Here is a 15911-nt window from a genome sequence, read left to right as displayed (position 1 = left end):
AGAGGGACAGAGCTACATATAGACACATAGAATATGCATAATTAAAATAATAAGAATGAAATTTAAGATTGAAAACCACACCATATACATATATGAGATTGTCAAAGAATAAAACTTAAAATTCTTTTTTTTTCTTTTTTTAAGATGTATTTATTTATTATATGTAAGTCCACTGTAGCTGTCTTCAGACTTTTTCTTCTTGCTCCGGCCCCACTGGCTCGCTGTAGCTGTCTTCAGACACTCCAGAAGAGGGCATCAGATCTCATTACGGATGGTTGTGAGCCACCATGTGGTTGCTGGGATTTGAACTCAGGACCTTCGGAAGAGCAGTCGGCACTCTTAACCTCTGAGCCATCTCTCCATCCCTTAAAAGTGTTTTCAAAGAAAGAAAATGACACAGGACTGGGGGTAAAGCGAAGTGGGCAGGGTGCTTGGCTGGGAGGCATGAAGCTATTGTGTGTGTGTGTGTGTGTGTGTGTGTAATTTTGTGGGTGTGGACATACACATGCCCTGACACATGTGTGAAGGTCAGAGGGCAACTATTAGTCTTCTCCATCTACCACGTGTGTCCCTGGGTCAGGCTTAGCAGCAGGTAAAAGTCATCTCCCCAGCACTGAAGAGTGGAGGCAGGAGGATTAGGGGTTTAAGGCCATGTCAAGGCTGAGTTATCTGGGACCAGGTTTCAAAAACAGAAAGACCCAGAGAAATGGGAGGGGTGTGTGTGTGTGTGTGTGTGTGTGTGTGTGTGTGTGTAGGGTGGTTGAAGTTGACCCCACGAGTGGCTGTACATCCTGTTATGGCGAGGATGCTGGGGCAGAGGAGATTGAGTGGCGATGAGCAGGTGGGCCCTGGCGGGACAGTCTGCTCAGTTCTCCCCTGCCCTGACGGTAGTGGGGGGCAGAGCATGAGGAGCTCGGGGCTGGTGTCATGGGGGACAGTAGGGGTAAAAGACGGGCCCTTCCTGTTCCTGCCACCTCCCAATGTACGGAGCCTGCTTAGAATGACATGTTCTAAATCCGCTTGGATGTGGGTGTCTCTGGCCTTGCCGTTGCCATCTGCTGGCTGCTGGCCTGAGCAGGCCACAGGTCCTGTCTGGGGACCGGACCACCTGCCTGCTGGTCTGAAGCTAGGTCAGTAATTTCCTATAAAGGCTAAGTCTGCAGAGCAGGTACCTTCATCAGACACCCACATCCCTCTATTCAGGGAATGTGGGTAATCAACACGATCTCTTGGCTCCAGCCCTGGGCAGCCACTCAAGGCAGCCAGGTAAAGCCCAGCAAGGGAGGAGCGTCCAGAACTTTCCAGAGACCGGCGTGCCTGCCAGGAGGTGCCAGGAGCCTGAGCCTCTTAGACTGAGCCAGCCGGGGCACTGGGCGAACTGCACCTTTAGGATCCACAGGTCTCCGGCCCAAGTGACTGGGACTGGCTCTCGAGAAGCTACCTGTGGCCTTGGCAGATGTTATACATCTAGTGCAGAGACAAAGGGCACTCAGCAAGGGTGCGGCCGGAAGAAGAAAGTCCAGGGGTTACAGCAACGTCTGAGGTAACCAGGGCTACGCGGATGACACCCGCCTTCCTCTGGCCGCTTCTTGCTTAGGCACAGCACGCTGGCTGGAAGAGGTCTCCAGACCAGAACATCAGCTCTGAGGAAGAGGAAGCGATCGCTCTGTGTAAGGTAACACACAAGCGGGCACAACCTGGGTCTCCAGTCCTCTGTTTCCCTCCGTCGTCAACCCCCCAGTCCCGTCTAGCACACTGCCATTCCCAGATGCTCCAGAGACATGCCTAGGACTACTTTCTTAAAGGGTCCAGAGAAGTCACTAATTGTGGCCTTGATCTGGAGTCTCAAGAAAGACATAGTCTAGCTGGGCAGTGGTGGCACACACCTTTAATCCCAGCACTTGGGAGGCAGAGGCCGGCAGATTTCTGAGTTCGAGGCCAGCCTGCTCTATAGAGAGTTCCCGGACAGTCAGGGCTACACAGAGAAACCCTGTCTTGAAACCACCCTCCCCCCAAAAAAAAGGAAAGAAAGAAAGAAAGAAAGAAAGAAAAGAAAAGAAAAGAAAAGAAAAGAAAAGAAAAGAAAAGAAAAGAAAAGAAAAGAAAGATGTAATCTTGTGGCAGTGGGGTTGGGGGTAGTTGTAAACCTCCAAACCAACCATTGGGCAGGCTCAACTTCCCAGGTCTGAGCTAGGGTTTAGCTCAGTCAGTTACCTTTCTGTGTGTGGGGATCGGTCTCCATGCCGGCTGCAAATCAAAGTTCCTGCATGCTCTTGAAACTCACCCCAGGCTAGGGCTATGAGAGTCTTTGTAGGGTAAGGAGGAATTGGGGGGGCGGGGAAGGGCGGGGAGCGATGGTGTTTACTAACATGCGATTATAATTCACAGACCAGGGCTGCTTAGAAGTCAAACAGAAAGAAGCGTCTGCCGCAGCCGCAGTTACAGCCCCTGCTTCCTTTCTTTCCTCAGGCCCGCCTGCTGCAGCCGTCCACTGTGAGCCACGAGAGGTCATGGGGAAAGTCCCGGATATCGTCATGCGTGACAGCATCTAATTAATCATCAACTCTGTAACGTGATCTCCAGCTTATAAAAGGGGAACCTCCGGAGTCTTGTAACCCTGACCACTGGCCTTCACAGACATCTCCAGACCCAGGGACTTGTGCCCCAGGAAGAGCCCAGGCTAATGGGTTCTCGCCTCAGCCCTGAGGCCAGTAAGTAGTTTTCCTGTATGCCTTGAGCTGGCTTCCGGAGTCCTCACTGCAAGGAGTACAGGTGGGAGGTCTGGAAGGGGGAGATCAGAGACCTCATTGGCTCCTAGAGTGGGTTTCTCCACGGTCTGGGCTGAGTGAGGGAGCGAGCTTCCGGTCTTCCCAGAACTCTGCAGAAGCTGGGTGTCTCAGGTCCAAGATGGCTGCCAAGATACACACCCCATCTCCCCCACCCGCTACCTGTAACCAGTCTTTATCTAGGAACTGGATAAGGGAGAATCGAGGTGGGGTGGGGGGAAAGGTAGAGTATAGGAGGCCAGGTGGGAAAAAATGAGGGATTTCAACTTTGCCAAATGTTCGGTGGCACTGTGGGCAAGTCATTTTGTCCCTGGGCTCTTGGTTTTTCTCATCTGAAGGCTAGGACAATGTCGCCACCCCGCTGTCCTTTAGGGCTCCAAATGTAGACATCTAAATAGTAATGAGATAAGAGGTTTCTCTGTGACACTTACCTGTACCTGTGGTCACGTGTCCCTTAGCAGAGAGACCTGCTGAGTGGGCAGAGGTAGCATGCCACGCCTTAGAACAGAGACTGGGGCCGGGCACCCTAGACCTGCCCCCGACAAGCCAGTCAGCGCCCCTGCGTAGGCCCTGTGGCAAGCACCCAAGGCTTGCTCACAGTGGGCAGCCACGCCCAGAGCCACCTCTACTGGGGCAGCTGTGTTTGGATTCAAGGCAGGGAAGTAACAGTGACAAAAGGGAGGAAGTGTAGCAGGTGCAGGTGTGTGTGTGTGTGTGTGTGTGTATGTCAGAGAGAGAGAGAGAGAGAGAGAGAGAGAGAGAGAGAGAGAGAGAGGAGACTGAGACTGTGTAGCTGAGCCCACCACCCACCATCTCCTTGGGGCTGGGAGGACAGGAAGGGACCTTTCTTCAGCTTCCCCAAGCTCTGAGTGCTTTTAAACAGGGTGCAGAGGGGAGAAAAGGAAGCTGCAAAGGGCTGACGGGGTGCCTTTGGTGCTGAGGGTGTGGACAGTTGGGAGGCCATCATGGAACAGGTGGCTGAGATCCATCTCTAAAGTCTCCAGAGCCTTGCAGCAGAGACTACATGAGCTGTCTCCATCTGCCCAGGGCTGGAGACGACCCTACGGACTTGGCTTGTGTGTCGCCAACTTCCTAGAAGTCTAGATCCAGGCCAGCCTCCATCAGTGGGTAGCACAAAGGCGGGGGTGGGGAGTCACTGGAGCAGGACCTCCTCTCTGTTCTCTGGAGCCCCAGGGTCTGGCATGGGAATGAGGTCCAGAACAAGAACTCTCTAGCTCTTGGTAGAGAATGCTTTGAACCCTATGCCAACCCTGCCAACCAGGACAGACCCAATTAGAGAGTCCTGATAGCTTGTGCCCACCTCTGCCACTGCCCAACCCAGCAGTGGGGTCTGTCAGGGTGCTCAGTCCAAGGGCGATGATTCCTGCAAGTCTCTGTGGAAGGAGCAAGGCAGAAGAGAGGTGTCCACCCCTCTCGTGCCTCCGGGACCCAGCTCTAAAGCCAGGAAGCAATGCTCAGTGTAAAGGAAAGGTGGGGCTCCTGTGGGGGACAAAGTCCTGAAGGCCTTGGAGAGACTGGCAGGGTAAGGGTGGCCTTCAGCCCTACTGCCTCTGGGTCGTGTGCAGTGAATAACCAAAGGAGCCATCCGAGAGAGTGCGTGTAGCAAGGCCAGGCCTCAAGAGGCCCCTTGTGGCTCGCCTGTGGTGGTCCCTCCTGGGAGCCACACCCAGGGAGCTGCCCAGAGGCCACTGGATGTAGGGACACGAGGCCTGAGCATGCAGGAGAGGCTGGTCCATGTGCTCCGCTCACCTAGGGAGCCATGGAGGCGGCAGCCGGTCCCTTCAGCGTCTTCCCTGTGACCCAGGACATGGCTCCCAAAGACCCCAGGATGGCTCCTAAGTGGGGGTGGAGCTTTGCCCACTCAATCTGCCAGCCAGGCCAAGGCTTTCTTTTCCTGAGACAGTCCCCTGCTTCCTGAACTGATCTCCCAGCATCAGCCAGCCTCCTGCTTCTCTCCTGGGAAGTGGGATAGGGGGCAGAGAACTGACTTCTCTCTCTCCCATTGCAATCCTGCCAGTCCTCTGTCCTCCTGGAGATGGAACGTGGCCAGGAGAAGACCCTGTCCACAGCCAGGGAGGACTGGGCACCATTTTAAGATGAGCAGTCCAAAGTCCCCAGACCTGAAGGGGATCTGAAGCCTTTCTGTGGAGGCTGCGTGGATGAGGCCGGGGCTCCAGCCTGCTCCGATTTCTGCTTTTGTGGTGACGAGCAGGGTGGCCAGGGTTGTCTCCAGGATCTGCTCTCATCCGGGATTATTGCTGAAGACCCTTGCCACGCCTATCCACGGCCTCCCTTGAGTCCTTCACATCAGTGGTGGCTATGACCCAGCTAAGGGACCAGGAGGGCTCTGGCCGGAAGCACCAGGACCTCATAGGCCTATGTCTGGCTCTGTGGTCTGCAAGAGGACCAGGGGCCGGCCGGCTGGTGGGGGATGGAGTTTCTCTGGAGTCTGGCTCAAGTTCAGATCAAGTTCAACTTTCTTTTTCAGCCAGCTTCCTCTTCTCATTCCCCTCCCCCTTAAAGAGGAAAGGCAGGTCTCTGTGATAGGATCAACTGGGCCAGGAAACTCCAGCTTTCTCCCAGCCAGGGCTCAGAAGGGCTGCCCAGCAGGAAACTTTCCCTCTTGGCCGCCAAGTGCCTTTCAGAAATCGCTTGGTTCCAAAGTTCTCTTCAGGCCTTGGCTGAACTTAGGTATCTCCTGTTCTCAGCTCGCACCCCTGTCCTGTGGGAAACCACTATGTTCCCCTCTCTTCCAGGATCAGGTAGTCGCCCTCAGTGGGATAGGGCTGATATAGCTCACCTATGGGAGAAGGAGCTCAGAGAACCAGAGAGGAAGGCAGGGCTGCTATGGGCACCTGCAGGGCATGCACGAGTCAGTGGAGGCCAGGCTCCTCCCAGCAAGACACTTCACCTAGGGGCTGGCGCAATGCCTCAGAGAGGAAAGGTGCTTGCCGGCAAGCTGGGGAACGATATAGTTCAATCCCCCAAACCACGAGGCAGAAGGAAAGAGCTGACTCCTGCCAGTTGACCTCTGACCCCCACCTATGCATCCCAGTACTTGTGCACTCAGTAAAGAAGTAAGTGTTACAAACGTAAAAACAATAAATTCATCCGAGTTCACATGCCTAAGTCTTTAGTTTCATTTGGCTTAAGAAGAGTTCACTGTCTGTGTAGCTCAGGCTGGCCTGGCCTGGAACCCCTTCTGTAGCCCAGGCACCACCACATAAGCAAGCTGCTTTTTCTGTTAGATCCCAGTAATAACTACAGTTTGGGTGGATTTAGACAGGGTTGGTCTTAGAATTTTCATGCTAGGCAGCAGCGAGGAACTGAGGTCAGGGGAGGTTAATAGACCCAGGGAGGTAGGGTGTGCTGCCCAACAGGCTTTAAGCCGATCCCTGTGGCTTGTGAGATGAGGCTTGGGGAGGTTTGGGAATTGGTGGTGGCTTTAGCGAACTGAGGGTGATGGAAATGGTGGTGGAGGAGGCGAGGGTGACCCAGGGTGTTCCCTGGAGAGCCGGTGGGTTAGAACGAACCCTCAATGACTGGCTCCCCGCTCTGCTCCATAGATGCCGAGGTGCCCCGCGAGGCCCTTAGTTTCCACGGGGACGCCACGGGCGCCCAGGTGCATCTGGATGACCTGCGAAGCACGGCGCACAGGCGCTCCACCTTCCACGATGGCATCGTGTTTAGCCAGCGGCCCGTCTGGCCCGGTGAGCGTGTAGCTCTGCGCGTGCTGCGACACGAAGATGGTTGGTGCGGTGGCCTCCGCGTGGGCTTCACGCGCCTGGACCCTGCGCAAGTGGCCGCGTCCTGCCTGCCACCCTTCGTGTGCCCGGACCTAGAGGAGCAGAGCCCCACGTGGGCAGCCTTGCTCCCAGAGGGCTTCGTTCGTGCGGGGAATGTGGTCTGCTTCTGGGTGAACCGGAGAGGCTGGCTCTTCGCCAAGGTCAACGCTGGCCGCCCCCTCTTGCTGCGTAAAGACGTGCTGGTCCAGGGCGCCCCTCTCTGGGCGGTGATGGATGTGTACGGGACCACGAAAGCCATTGAGCTGCTGGGTGAGGCAATCCTTGGGGTCCCAATACTGAGTGTGGCATGGAGACAACCTCTAAACCCTGTTAGAAGGCTGGTCGCGGTTCACAAAGGAGGAAGTATTTGGATAGAACCTTGTACCTTAAGTAGTTCAGCCATACTAAGGTGAAAAAATATCAACAAAAACAAACAAAATTAAAAAACAAACAAACAAACCAAACAAGCAAAAAACCTACAAAGATGTATGAGCTCAGCTAGGTTCTTAACACAACAACCAGGAGACCAGCAGTGAAGAAGGTAGCTTGATGCCTCAGGGTAGCAAGTGCGCATGCGTGTGTGGGTACGTGCATGTGCGTGCACGTGTGTGGATTCCTGGCCCTGAACTTCCCCTTCTGCCTTAGATCCCAAAGCCAGCGCCTGGATCACCAGTGGGAAGCCTGTTCCAGAGTCTGAAGGTGAGTGCGCGCCCCGGGCCCCAGCCCCGAGCGGCTGGGAAGTCTGGCTATTCAGAGTCTCTTTCTAGGTCCTACAGACAGGTCTCCCACAAGTTTTAGGCCCTTTTACTGCCCACTAGAGATCCAGAAACAATGTAATGTTTCTGCCTTCTAGAACATTGCCCAGTTTCCAAATTAGGAGAGTATATTCGTGAGCCACCCCCACCCCGGCGAGTCTCATATAGCCTAATCTACCCTCAAACGTTTTCTAAACACTCCAAATGCTAGAATTACAACCTAGTTTATTTTTTTCTTAAAAAAAAAAAAGACACATCATCTTTGTGCCTGGTGCCTCAGAGACGGTAAGAGGGAGGTGGGTCCCCTGGAACTGGATTTGCAGACAGCCGTGAGCTGCCACAGAGGTGCTGAGAGCCCAGCGTGCTTCCTCGGCCGAGAACAGGCACTTGAAACTGCCCAGGACTCTCTCTGGCCCCTCTTTTGTTTTCCTTGTTTAAGAAGCATAGTGGTAGGGTTATGGCTCCACTGGGGAAGTGCCTGCTTGGTCTGAGCTGAGTCCTTAGAACCCACGAATGCACAGGCACATGCTGGGAACACGGAGGCAGAAGAGTCCCTGGGGCTTGCTGTTCAGCTAGGCTAGCCAAGTTCTGTGAGGGAACCTGCATCAAAACCAAGGTTGGAGCAGGGAAGCCCCTGACAGCTACCAGACAGATATGCGCGCGCGCGTGTGCGCGCGCACGCACACACACATACACACACATGCACCCACACGCATATACAAACATGTACACATACATAAACACACATGCACACTTACACACATACACACACAAACAAGTGTGTACACATACAGACACATGCACACACACAATGCATATATACACACATACATGCACACATACAAGTGTGTACACATACACATAACACACACATTCAAACATATACAGAAACACACATGCACACATGTACACATATACATATACACACACATGCATGGATACACAGGCATATACACGCGCAAGTATGTAAATATGCACATACATGCATGTATACATAGGCACATACATATACATGCACAAGCACACACACATACACAGACAAGTGTGTACACATGCACATAACACACACAGGCATGCACACACACATGTACATATGCACACTAGGCTGATGATACTGTTGAGTGTTTACTTAGCGTGCACAAAGCTCTGAGTTTGATTGACAGCACTGAGTAAGTAAAACCATAGTGACAAAAGTGGGCAGGAGGGGTCAGAAGTTCAAGGCTATCTTCAGTTACATATAGTGGCTTGGCCAGCCTGGGCTAAATGAGACCTTTGTCTCAAAAAAGAAACAAAAAAAAGTCAGGTGGGTATACAGCTTAGGTGTAGAGGCTTGCCTAGTGTGTGCCAAGTCCTGGCTCTAGATTCAGTTCTCAGTATGAGGAAAAAATAAAGACAGACCAAACCAAACCAAACCAAACCAAACCAAACCAAACCAAACCAAACCAAAATCCATCCCTAATCGTGAGGCGTCACGGGTGGTGGCGGCACACCTTTAATCACAGCATCTGAGAGGCGGAGGCAGGTGGATCTGTATGAGTTTGAGGTCAGCCAGTTCCAGTTTAGCCAGAGCTATGCAAAGGAACCCACCAAAATAAAATAAATGAAATAAAATAAATCTTCACCAAATAAGCAGACTATAAGCATGTAAGCAAAAGAGAAAACGTGCTAGACTCAGTTGTTATTTATGAGTGTCAGCTCGTATGGAGGGGCTGTGTGGGCTTTCTTTTCCTTGTATCCGAGCTAGAGCTTTGCTGGACCCCTGGACCTTCAGAGGATGCCTTCCGCAAAGCTAACAATGCTGGGATCCCAGTATCCTGTGAGCTGTTACTTATGTGAAACTTGGATTTATAAATTCACCATAGGAAAAGATCAGCAATAATAACTAATAATAAAATAGAACCGTAGCAGCATCCAGTCATAACAATTATTTAGTACTCATGATTTCTTTCCAGATCTTTCCCTGTGATAGCTTCAGACTGCAGATGGCTGAAACTGGGAGGCAACAGCTTAGATAAGGGGCCATGGGTATTTTGTAGGTTTTCACGCAATTGCATTGAGTGGATTCTCACAGGGAGTCCTTGAGCTTTCCTGTTCTGTGGTAAGAGGTAGGTGGCCTTCCCTCCATGTGTGCCCCTGACTTAAGCTTTCTTGTTTTCCAGTCACATCAGGAGAGGAGTGTGTCATCTGCTTCCACAACACCGCCAACACCCGCCTCATGCCCTGTGGACACTCACACTTCTGTGGCTCCTGTGCCTGGCACATCTTCAAAGACACGGCCAGGTGCCCCATGTGTCGCTGGCAGATCGAGGAGGTGGCTGTAGTGCCTCAACTGGAGACTGGGGAGGGCTCCTGAGAAGATGACTGCTTGGACTGTGTGCAGATGGGACCTGGCTCTGAGGCGGGCGCCTGCAAAAGGAGAAACCTGTCTGGACGTTGGTCAGCAAGCCCAGTCGAGGCCCACCATGCCCGACTTTGCATCTGCAAGCCTTGTTAGCCTTGAGGGAGGCCGGGTACACCTTTCCCCAGCCAGTTCTGTAGAGGCTGATGTGGCACGGAGAAATCTCTCTGGCCTCTCTGGGATGACCCCAGCATGGCAAGGGCAGCTTGAGCCCCTGCGCTACAGCTGGGGGACATGAAGGGATCTGTCTGTCTATGTCTGGCGAAAGTACCAGAAGCAGGGACGAGTACCATGGGGATCTCCTTGCTGATTTGTGAGATAGCAAAATAAAAGTCTGTTTTTGTAATGATGTCTCCTTTGCTGCACTCCATAGGTAGCACTCTGGACTATTTAAGCTGCTAAGGCATTTGGGGACATGCCCCTTGCGGGTCTGAACGCCTCTGGGGCTTGACTATGTCTCCCTGTACAGCTATAGAGTGCTGGACTTTAGGGAAACACCACACACACTTTGCTCATGGGGCGGCTCATGGGGTGAGAGAACACAGTCTAAGATGGGGGGGGGGGCGGAGTTGGGGTTTCCTGAGTCCCAGGGGCCCAGTCGCTGCTGGGGTTCTACACAGAGAACAAAGGATCTGGGTCCACGAGCCCAAGAGGATGCCAGGACCGAGTGCTCCCAAATTCTGGGACATCCTGGCATCGCTGAGTCACGCGGCCCGTGGGCGGAGCCAGGGTGGAGGAGGGGTGGGGAATAGGAACTCCGGTTTAGCTCCTCAGTGATTTCCCTAGCTGGGCAGCAGTTGTTTGGAAGAACAGAAAGGCTTTCTGTGGGAGGCTTAGGCTGTGGCTCTGTAGGTGAAGGCCTTCTCCATGCTCCCCTTGGTGGTTCTCAGTGGAAGAGACAGTCCACGTTTATCTACAGTTTATTGAATGTTCATGGTGGAAAATGGGAGCATACCACCTTCTTAGGGTGAACAGGAAATTAAATACCTTTTGCAAAGAGGAATGTCCGGGAAGAGAAGCTTATTGGCTAAACCCTCAGGGCCTCTAGATACCTCATGAGCCTAGAGAGCTCTGTTCTGGGCGAGCATTGTAGGGAGTGTGGCATGTGTTGCTGGCCAGGAATCCAGTAGGGAGCAGGGAGGCACCTGCCTACCGTCTCAGGTGTGTACCTGAGTGCCGGGCTCTCAGACCCGCTTTCCCTTACCAGGTTTCCTAGCATGTTCAACTTTTCCACAGCCCCTGACCACACTGGTCTTACGGTAAGGACTGGATGGGGCTCTGGCAGGGCCATGGGCTCAGTTCACGGTACATGACAGGGACTCAGTCAACACTCCCAGCTCCAGTCTTAACCAGACCTTGCCCTTCCAGTTGAGTTCTGGGGACTTCAGGAGGCTCTGACAAGGGCGGAAGGCAGGTATTAAAGTCAGGGAAGCCCCAGCGTGGGGCTTTTCTATGTAGGGACCCCTCTCCCCAGCATATTTGTCAAATGTAATCAGTTTATATTGTTTAAACTGAGACTGGGGAACCAAAAACCTTTGAAATGGACATAGACAGTAGCTATGTTTCATTCTGTTCCTGCGAGCTCAATCTCACAGTCCAACAAGATCGATTAATGGTGTGAAGGGGAAGATCAGTACCTGAGTCCTTGCCAGGTGAAGTGCTAGGAAAAAAGGTCTCGTGGTAGAGCTCTGACCCCAACCTACATCTACTGACAAAAGCCGAGGGTTTGCTGACTATGGCTGAGGGGCTCCTGTTCATGGCAAGCCCCTGGAAGAACTCTTTACACCCAGAGGAGGTCAGAGATATGAACCTCCAATCCAACAGTGAGTCATGGAAGGGTCTGCCTTGGGGCTGGGATCGTGGGCCAGAGAAGCAAGGCAAAGCCACCAGTCTGATGGCAGTTCAGGGCAGGAAGCCTCTGTGCCCAGAGGGGGTGTGGCTTCCTTCACCCAGCAACCACTGTGGTGACTGGCTGCAATCATCAATTTGCAGAATCTGGAATCACCTGGAAACGGAGACTCAGTAGGGGAGTATCTGCTGCATGTTGGCCTTTGGGGTTGCCTGTGAGGAATTGCCTGCTTGGGTCAATTGAGTTGTAAACCCACCTTGAATATGACTGGCACCATTTCATGAGCAGGACCTTTAGATCAATGGTTCTCAACCTTCCCAATGCTCTTTAATACAGTTCCTTGATGTGACCCCCAATCACAAAATTATTTTGTTCCTACTTCATAACTATTTTTACTGTTATGAATTGTAAATATCTGATACTCAGGACAGCTGATATGTGGCCTCTGTTGAGAAATGCTGCCCTAGACTGTAAGGGAGAGAGCCCAGGGTGCAGGCATTCAGTGGTCTGCTTCCAGACCATGGGCACATTTTGACCAGTTGTCTCAAGCTCTGACTTCCTGGAAATGGACTGGAACTCAGAATTGTGGGCCAAAATAAACCCTTGCTTCCACAAGTTGCTTTGGTTGGGATATTTCTGAGGTCACAGAGAGACCACCATCATAATTATTATAGTTTGTACATGCTCAGTCGGGAGAGTAGTACCATTAGAAGATGTGGTCTTGTTGGAGTAGGTGTGTCACTGTGGGTGTGGGCTAGAAGACCCTCACCCTTGCTGCCTGGAAGTCAGTATTCTGCTAGCAGCCTTCAGATGAAGATGCAGAACTCTCAGCTCCTCCTGCACCATGCCTGCTTGGATGCTGCCATGCTCCCACCTTGATAATGGACTGAACCTCTGGACCTGTAAGCCGGCCCCAATGAAATGTTGTCCTTATAAGAGTTGCCTTGGTCATGGTGTCTGTACACAGCAGTAAAACCCTGACAAAGTGTCTTGTCTGTGTCCTTACTTTTGCACGAGTTACCCCCCTGCAAAAGCAGCGGCCTAAGTGCAGGGATGGGGACATCCTTCTGATTTTCATCCCTGATGCAAAAGATAGGTGGAACTGTACCTCACTGATCAAGGCCTAACCACAAGGTCGTTGTTAACGTAAGATGAGAAAAAAATTGAAGCGCAGGGTTTTTTTTTTCCCCCCCTTCGGGTGTGTGTGTGTGTGTGTGTGTGTGAGAGAGAGAGAGAGAGAGAGAGAGAGAGAGAGAGAGAGAGAGAGTGAGAGAGAGAGAGAGAGAGAGAGAGAGAGAGAGAGAGAGAGAGAGACTAAGGAGGAAGTGGGGGGGTCAGGAAACGGTGGCTTAGAGCCAGTCAGAAGCTGAAAAACAGCTTGTGGTTTGGTAAGGAGGAAGTGGGCATATATTGTGAAAGAAAAGATAATTGTTTGTTGCATCTGAAAGGGCAACTGGAAAAGAAAATGAGTCGAACACAGCACCAGATTGTAGCTACAAGCCTTCCTCTCCCACCTTTCGAGGAGTTCCCAGGCTAATGGAGAACCACCTCAGATGCAAGTGTAAGCTCACAAACATGAGAAGCCCAGAGTCTGAGGACCATGGATGCCATGGGAGAAAAGGCACTCGGTTACTCAGAAGGCATGAAGATCTGAAGAAAACGCTAGCAGAGCAGACAGACCTGGGCGCTCCTGTGGCTATGGTTACAGAGAGTGGTCTGAAAAAATCATGGCATCTTGGGAATTAAAGATGTGATTACTGAAAATATTGTAAATACCTGATATATTGTAAATACCTGATATATATCTCCACACATATATCTCCATATATATCAGATATATTGTATACACACACACACACATATATATATATGGTGAACAATAGTACAGAGATTCAGAAGTCTGTCTACCAGGAACCACAGAAGGTTAAAAATGGGGAAGGGACTGGACTGGAGCAGCACAGCTCAGCTGAGAGGCTAAAACAGAAGGTCATTGGTTTGGAAAATTCCAGTTGGACATAGAACATACTTATAAGTTGGGGTTCAGCTGGGTAGTGGTAGCACACGCCTGTGATCCCAGCACTTGGGAGGCAGGGGCAGGCAGATTTCTGATTTCAAGGCCAGCCTGGTCTACAGAATGAGTTCCAGGACAGCCAGGGCTACACAGAGAAACCCTGTCTCAAAAAAAAAAAAAAAAAAAAAAAAAAAGAAGAAGAAGCTGAGCTAGTAAGATGGTATGGGTAAAATCACTTGCCATGAAGCCTGGTGACCCGAGTTTGATCCCCAAATCCATGGTGAAAGGAGAGAACTGACTCATGAAAGCTGTCCTCAGTTTTTCTTTTTCTTTTTTTCTTTTCTTTTTTTTTTTTTTTTGTTTTTTGTTTTGTTTTTTTTCGAGACAGAAATCTGCCTGCCTCTGCCTCCCAAGTGCTGGGACTAAAGGCGTGTGCCACCACTGCCCAGCTATCCTCAGATTTTCAAATGTCTACCATGGCACATGAAAACACACACACACACACACACACACTGACAATAAAAGTTAAAAGGGGCATTGATGGAACAAAGAAAAACTTGTAAGCCTTACCCAACACAATTTTAGCACACACTGTCCTAGCAGGTCCGGAGAGTCACTATAGTAAGGAGGTATTGGAGTTAAAACAAATGGGAGCATGTGTAAGCCTGCCAAAATGTCCAGGCTTCTGTGACAGGAATGCACTTGGGAACAAACTGGTTATACTCACCAGAAGGCAAATGACATTGATATAACTGCAGTTTCCTACAGTGTGGGTACTAAGAATTTGGGTTTCTGACCAAGCCCGCTCAGTCAGTCAATAGGTTCTCCAGCGCAGGAATGAGGACTGAAAAGAGATAATTAGAACTGCAGTATGACTCCAGTCGGTTGTAATACTGAAGGGCGGGTTTAATAATTCTCAATCCATTTTTATACCAATTTAATTACATGCAGGAATTAAGGTCAAACGCAGTACAATGAGGAACAAGCAAATTTGTCAAGGCAGTAAGCAAAGTCCCACACCACTTCAGTGACAGTTGTTTCCAAGGGTGTGTAAGGATGACCAATTGCTACTTTCTTGTCCAAGCCCAGAATCTTGCCTGAAACTTGCTTCTGCCATAACCTGTCACGCCCACCCTCGCCAGCAAGGAGGACGCAACACCAGGGGGTTTCTTCCTTCTTATGGTTTATTCGGGAACCTTGAATTACGCTTATTTCTTCTTTTGGCGGCCCCGGGCTCTCTCCCTGCCTGACCTTATATAGCCTACTCAGCCCAGTCTGCCAAGGGAGATAGCCAGCCGTTTCCTCATTGGTGAACTAAGTGAGTTCTTCATTAGCATGTAAGTGTGATAATGAATACAGCACACTGCACATGTACTAAAGTAATTTACTACCAGGGAGCTGCATGTGGCCAGCGCCATCTTGAAATAGAGATGAACAAAAGGTGGCTTACTACAATAACCTACTTCCTTATTATGCCCTAATGTCAGATTCCTGCTTGAGCCCTTGTCCCTGGTCAATGTCAGGCTACTGCCAGGCAGCACAGCACCCAAATAAGGCTCTCCATATCTCCCCCTTTTTTATTTCATAAACAAGGCTGAGCCTGTCTTAGGTTGTTCTCACAAGAAGGCCTTCCTTACCCGTCGTCAAGATCATGCGCAGCTTGTTTGTATTAATTGAACAAACACGGCCTTATTAGTGTTTACTAATAAGCACACACTGCCTTATTAGTGTTTATTAATAAACATGGCCTTTTGGCGCATGTCTCTGTCTTAGGTCGGTAAGGCTTTGTGTAGAATCTTACCCGTCCTTGGCTTGCCAGCCTGTTATATTAGTGACTCTGCTTGGGGGTTTGTTCTCAGTTTCAAGCCTTGGCTGCCAACAGATTAATGTTGTTAAAGACAAGCTTTAACACAATGGGCAGGAGTAAAAGTATTCCCAGGACAAGAAGGGCTAGCATGATCAAGCCATATATGCCATTCTTAAAGCTTGACCAGGATGGAAATACTGACTTCAGGCTATGGATAATTTTGCCAGCAGTATCGGCAGCAGCAAAGCTCAGTGGAGCCGGGCGGTGGGTGGTGGTGGCGCATGCCTGTAATCCCAGCACTCTGGGAGGCAGAGGCAGGCGGATTTCTGAGTTCGAGGCCAGCCTGGTCTACAGAGCGAGTTCCAGGACAGCCAGGGCTACACAGAGAAACCCTGTCTTGAAAAACCAAATCCCAAAAAAAAAAAAAAAAACAAAAACAAAAAACAAAAACAAAAACAAAAACCAACCAACCAACCAAACAAACAAACAAAACCAAATC

At 50.8% G+C, this 15911-nt stretch overlaps 1 protein-coding gene across 1 annotated transcript; it reads left to right on the top strand.

Moving 5' to 3' along the window:
- Nucleotides 1–2622: 2622 nt before the first annotated feature.
- Neurl3 (neuralized E3 ubiquitin protein ligase 3) lies at nt 2623–10091 on the top strand. The gene is made up of 4 exons (XM_052192959.1): nt 2623–2711; nt 6374–6862; nt 7238–7291; nt 9507–10091. The coding sequence occupies exons 1-4, from the start codon at nt 2684–2686 to the stop codon at nt 9698–9700; spliced, it is 765 nt and encodes a 254-aa protein (XP_052048919.1). The 5' UTR covers nt 2623–2683; the 3' UTR covers nt 9701–10091.
- The last annotated feature ends 5820 nt before the right edge of the window (nt 10092–15911 follow it).

Source organism: Apodemus sylvaticus, chromosome 9, assembly GCF_947179515.1.
Source record: "Apodemus sylvaticus chromosome 9, mApoSyl1.1, whole genome shotgun sequence".
In the NCBI taxonomy this organism is placed as follows: Eukaryota; Metazoa; Chordata; class Mammalia; order Rodentia; family Muridae; genus Apodemus; species Apodemus sylvaticus.
The sequence above is the reverse complement of the archived record's forward strand: the minus strand, read 5'-3'. Positions and strand labels throughout refer to the sequence as shown.

Excerpts from the sequence above, each read along its gene's own strand:
- Neurl3 (XM_052192959.1), top strand. The coding sequence starts at position 2,684 with ATGGGTTCTCGCCTCAGCCCTGAGGCCA. Across the intron at positions 2,712-6,373 it reads TCGCCTCAGCCCTGAGGCCA|ATGCCGAGGTGCCCCGCGAG; the intron begins GTAAGTAGTTTT and ends TCTGCTCCATAG. Across the intron at positions 6,863-7,237 it reads GAAAGCCATTGAGCTGCTGG|ATCCCAAAGCCAGCGCCTGG; the intron begins GTGAGGCAATCC and ends CTTCTGCCTTAG.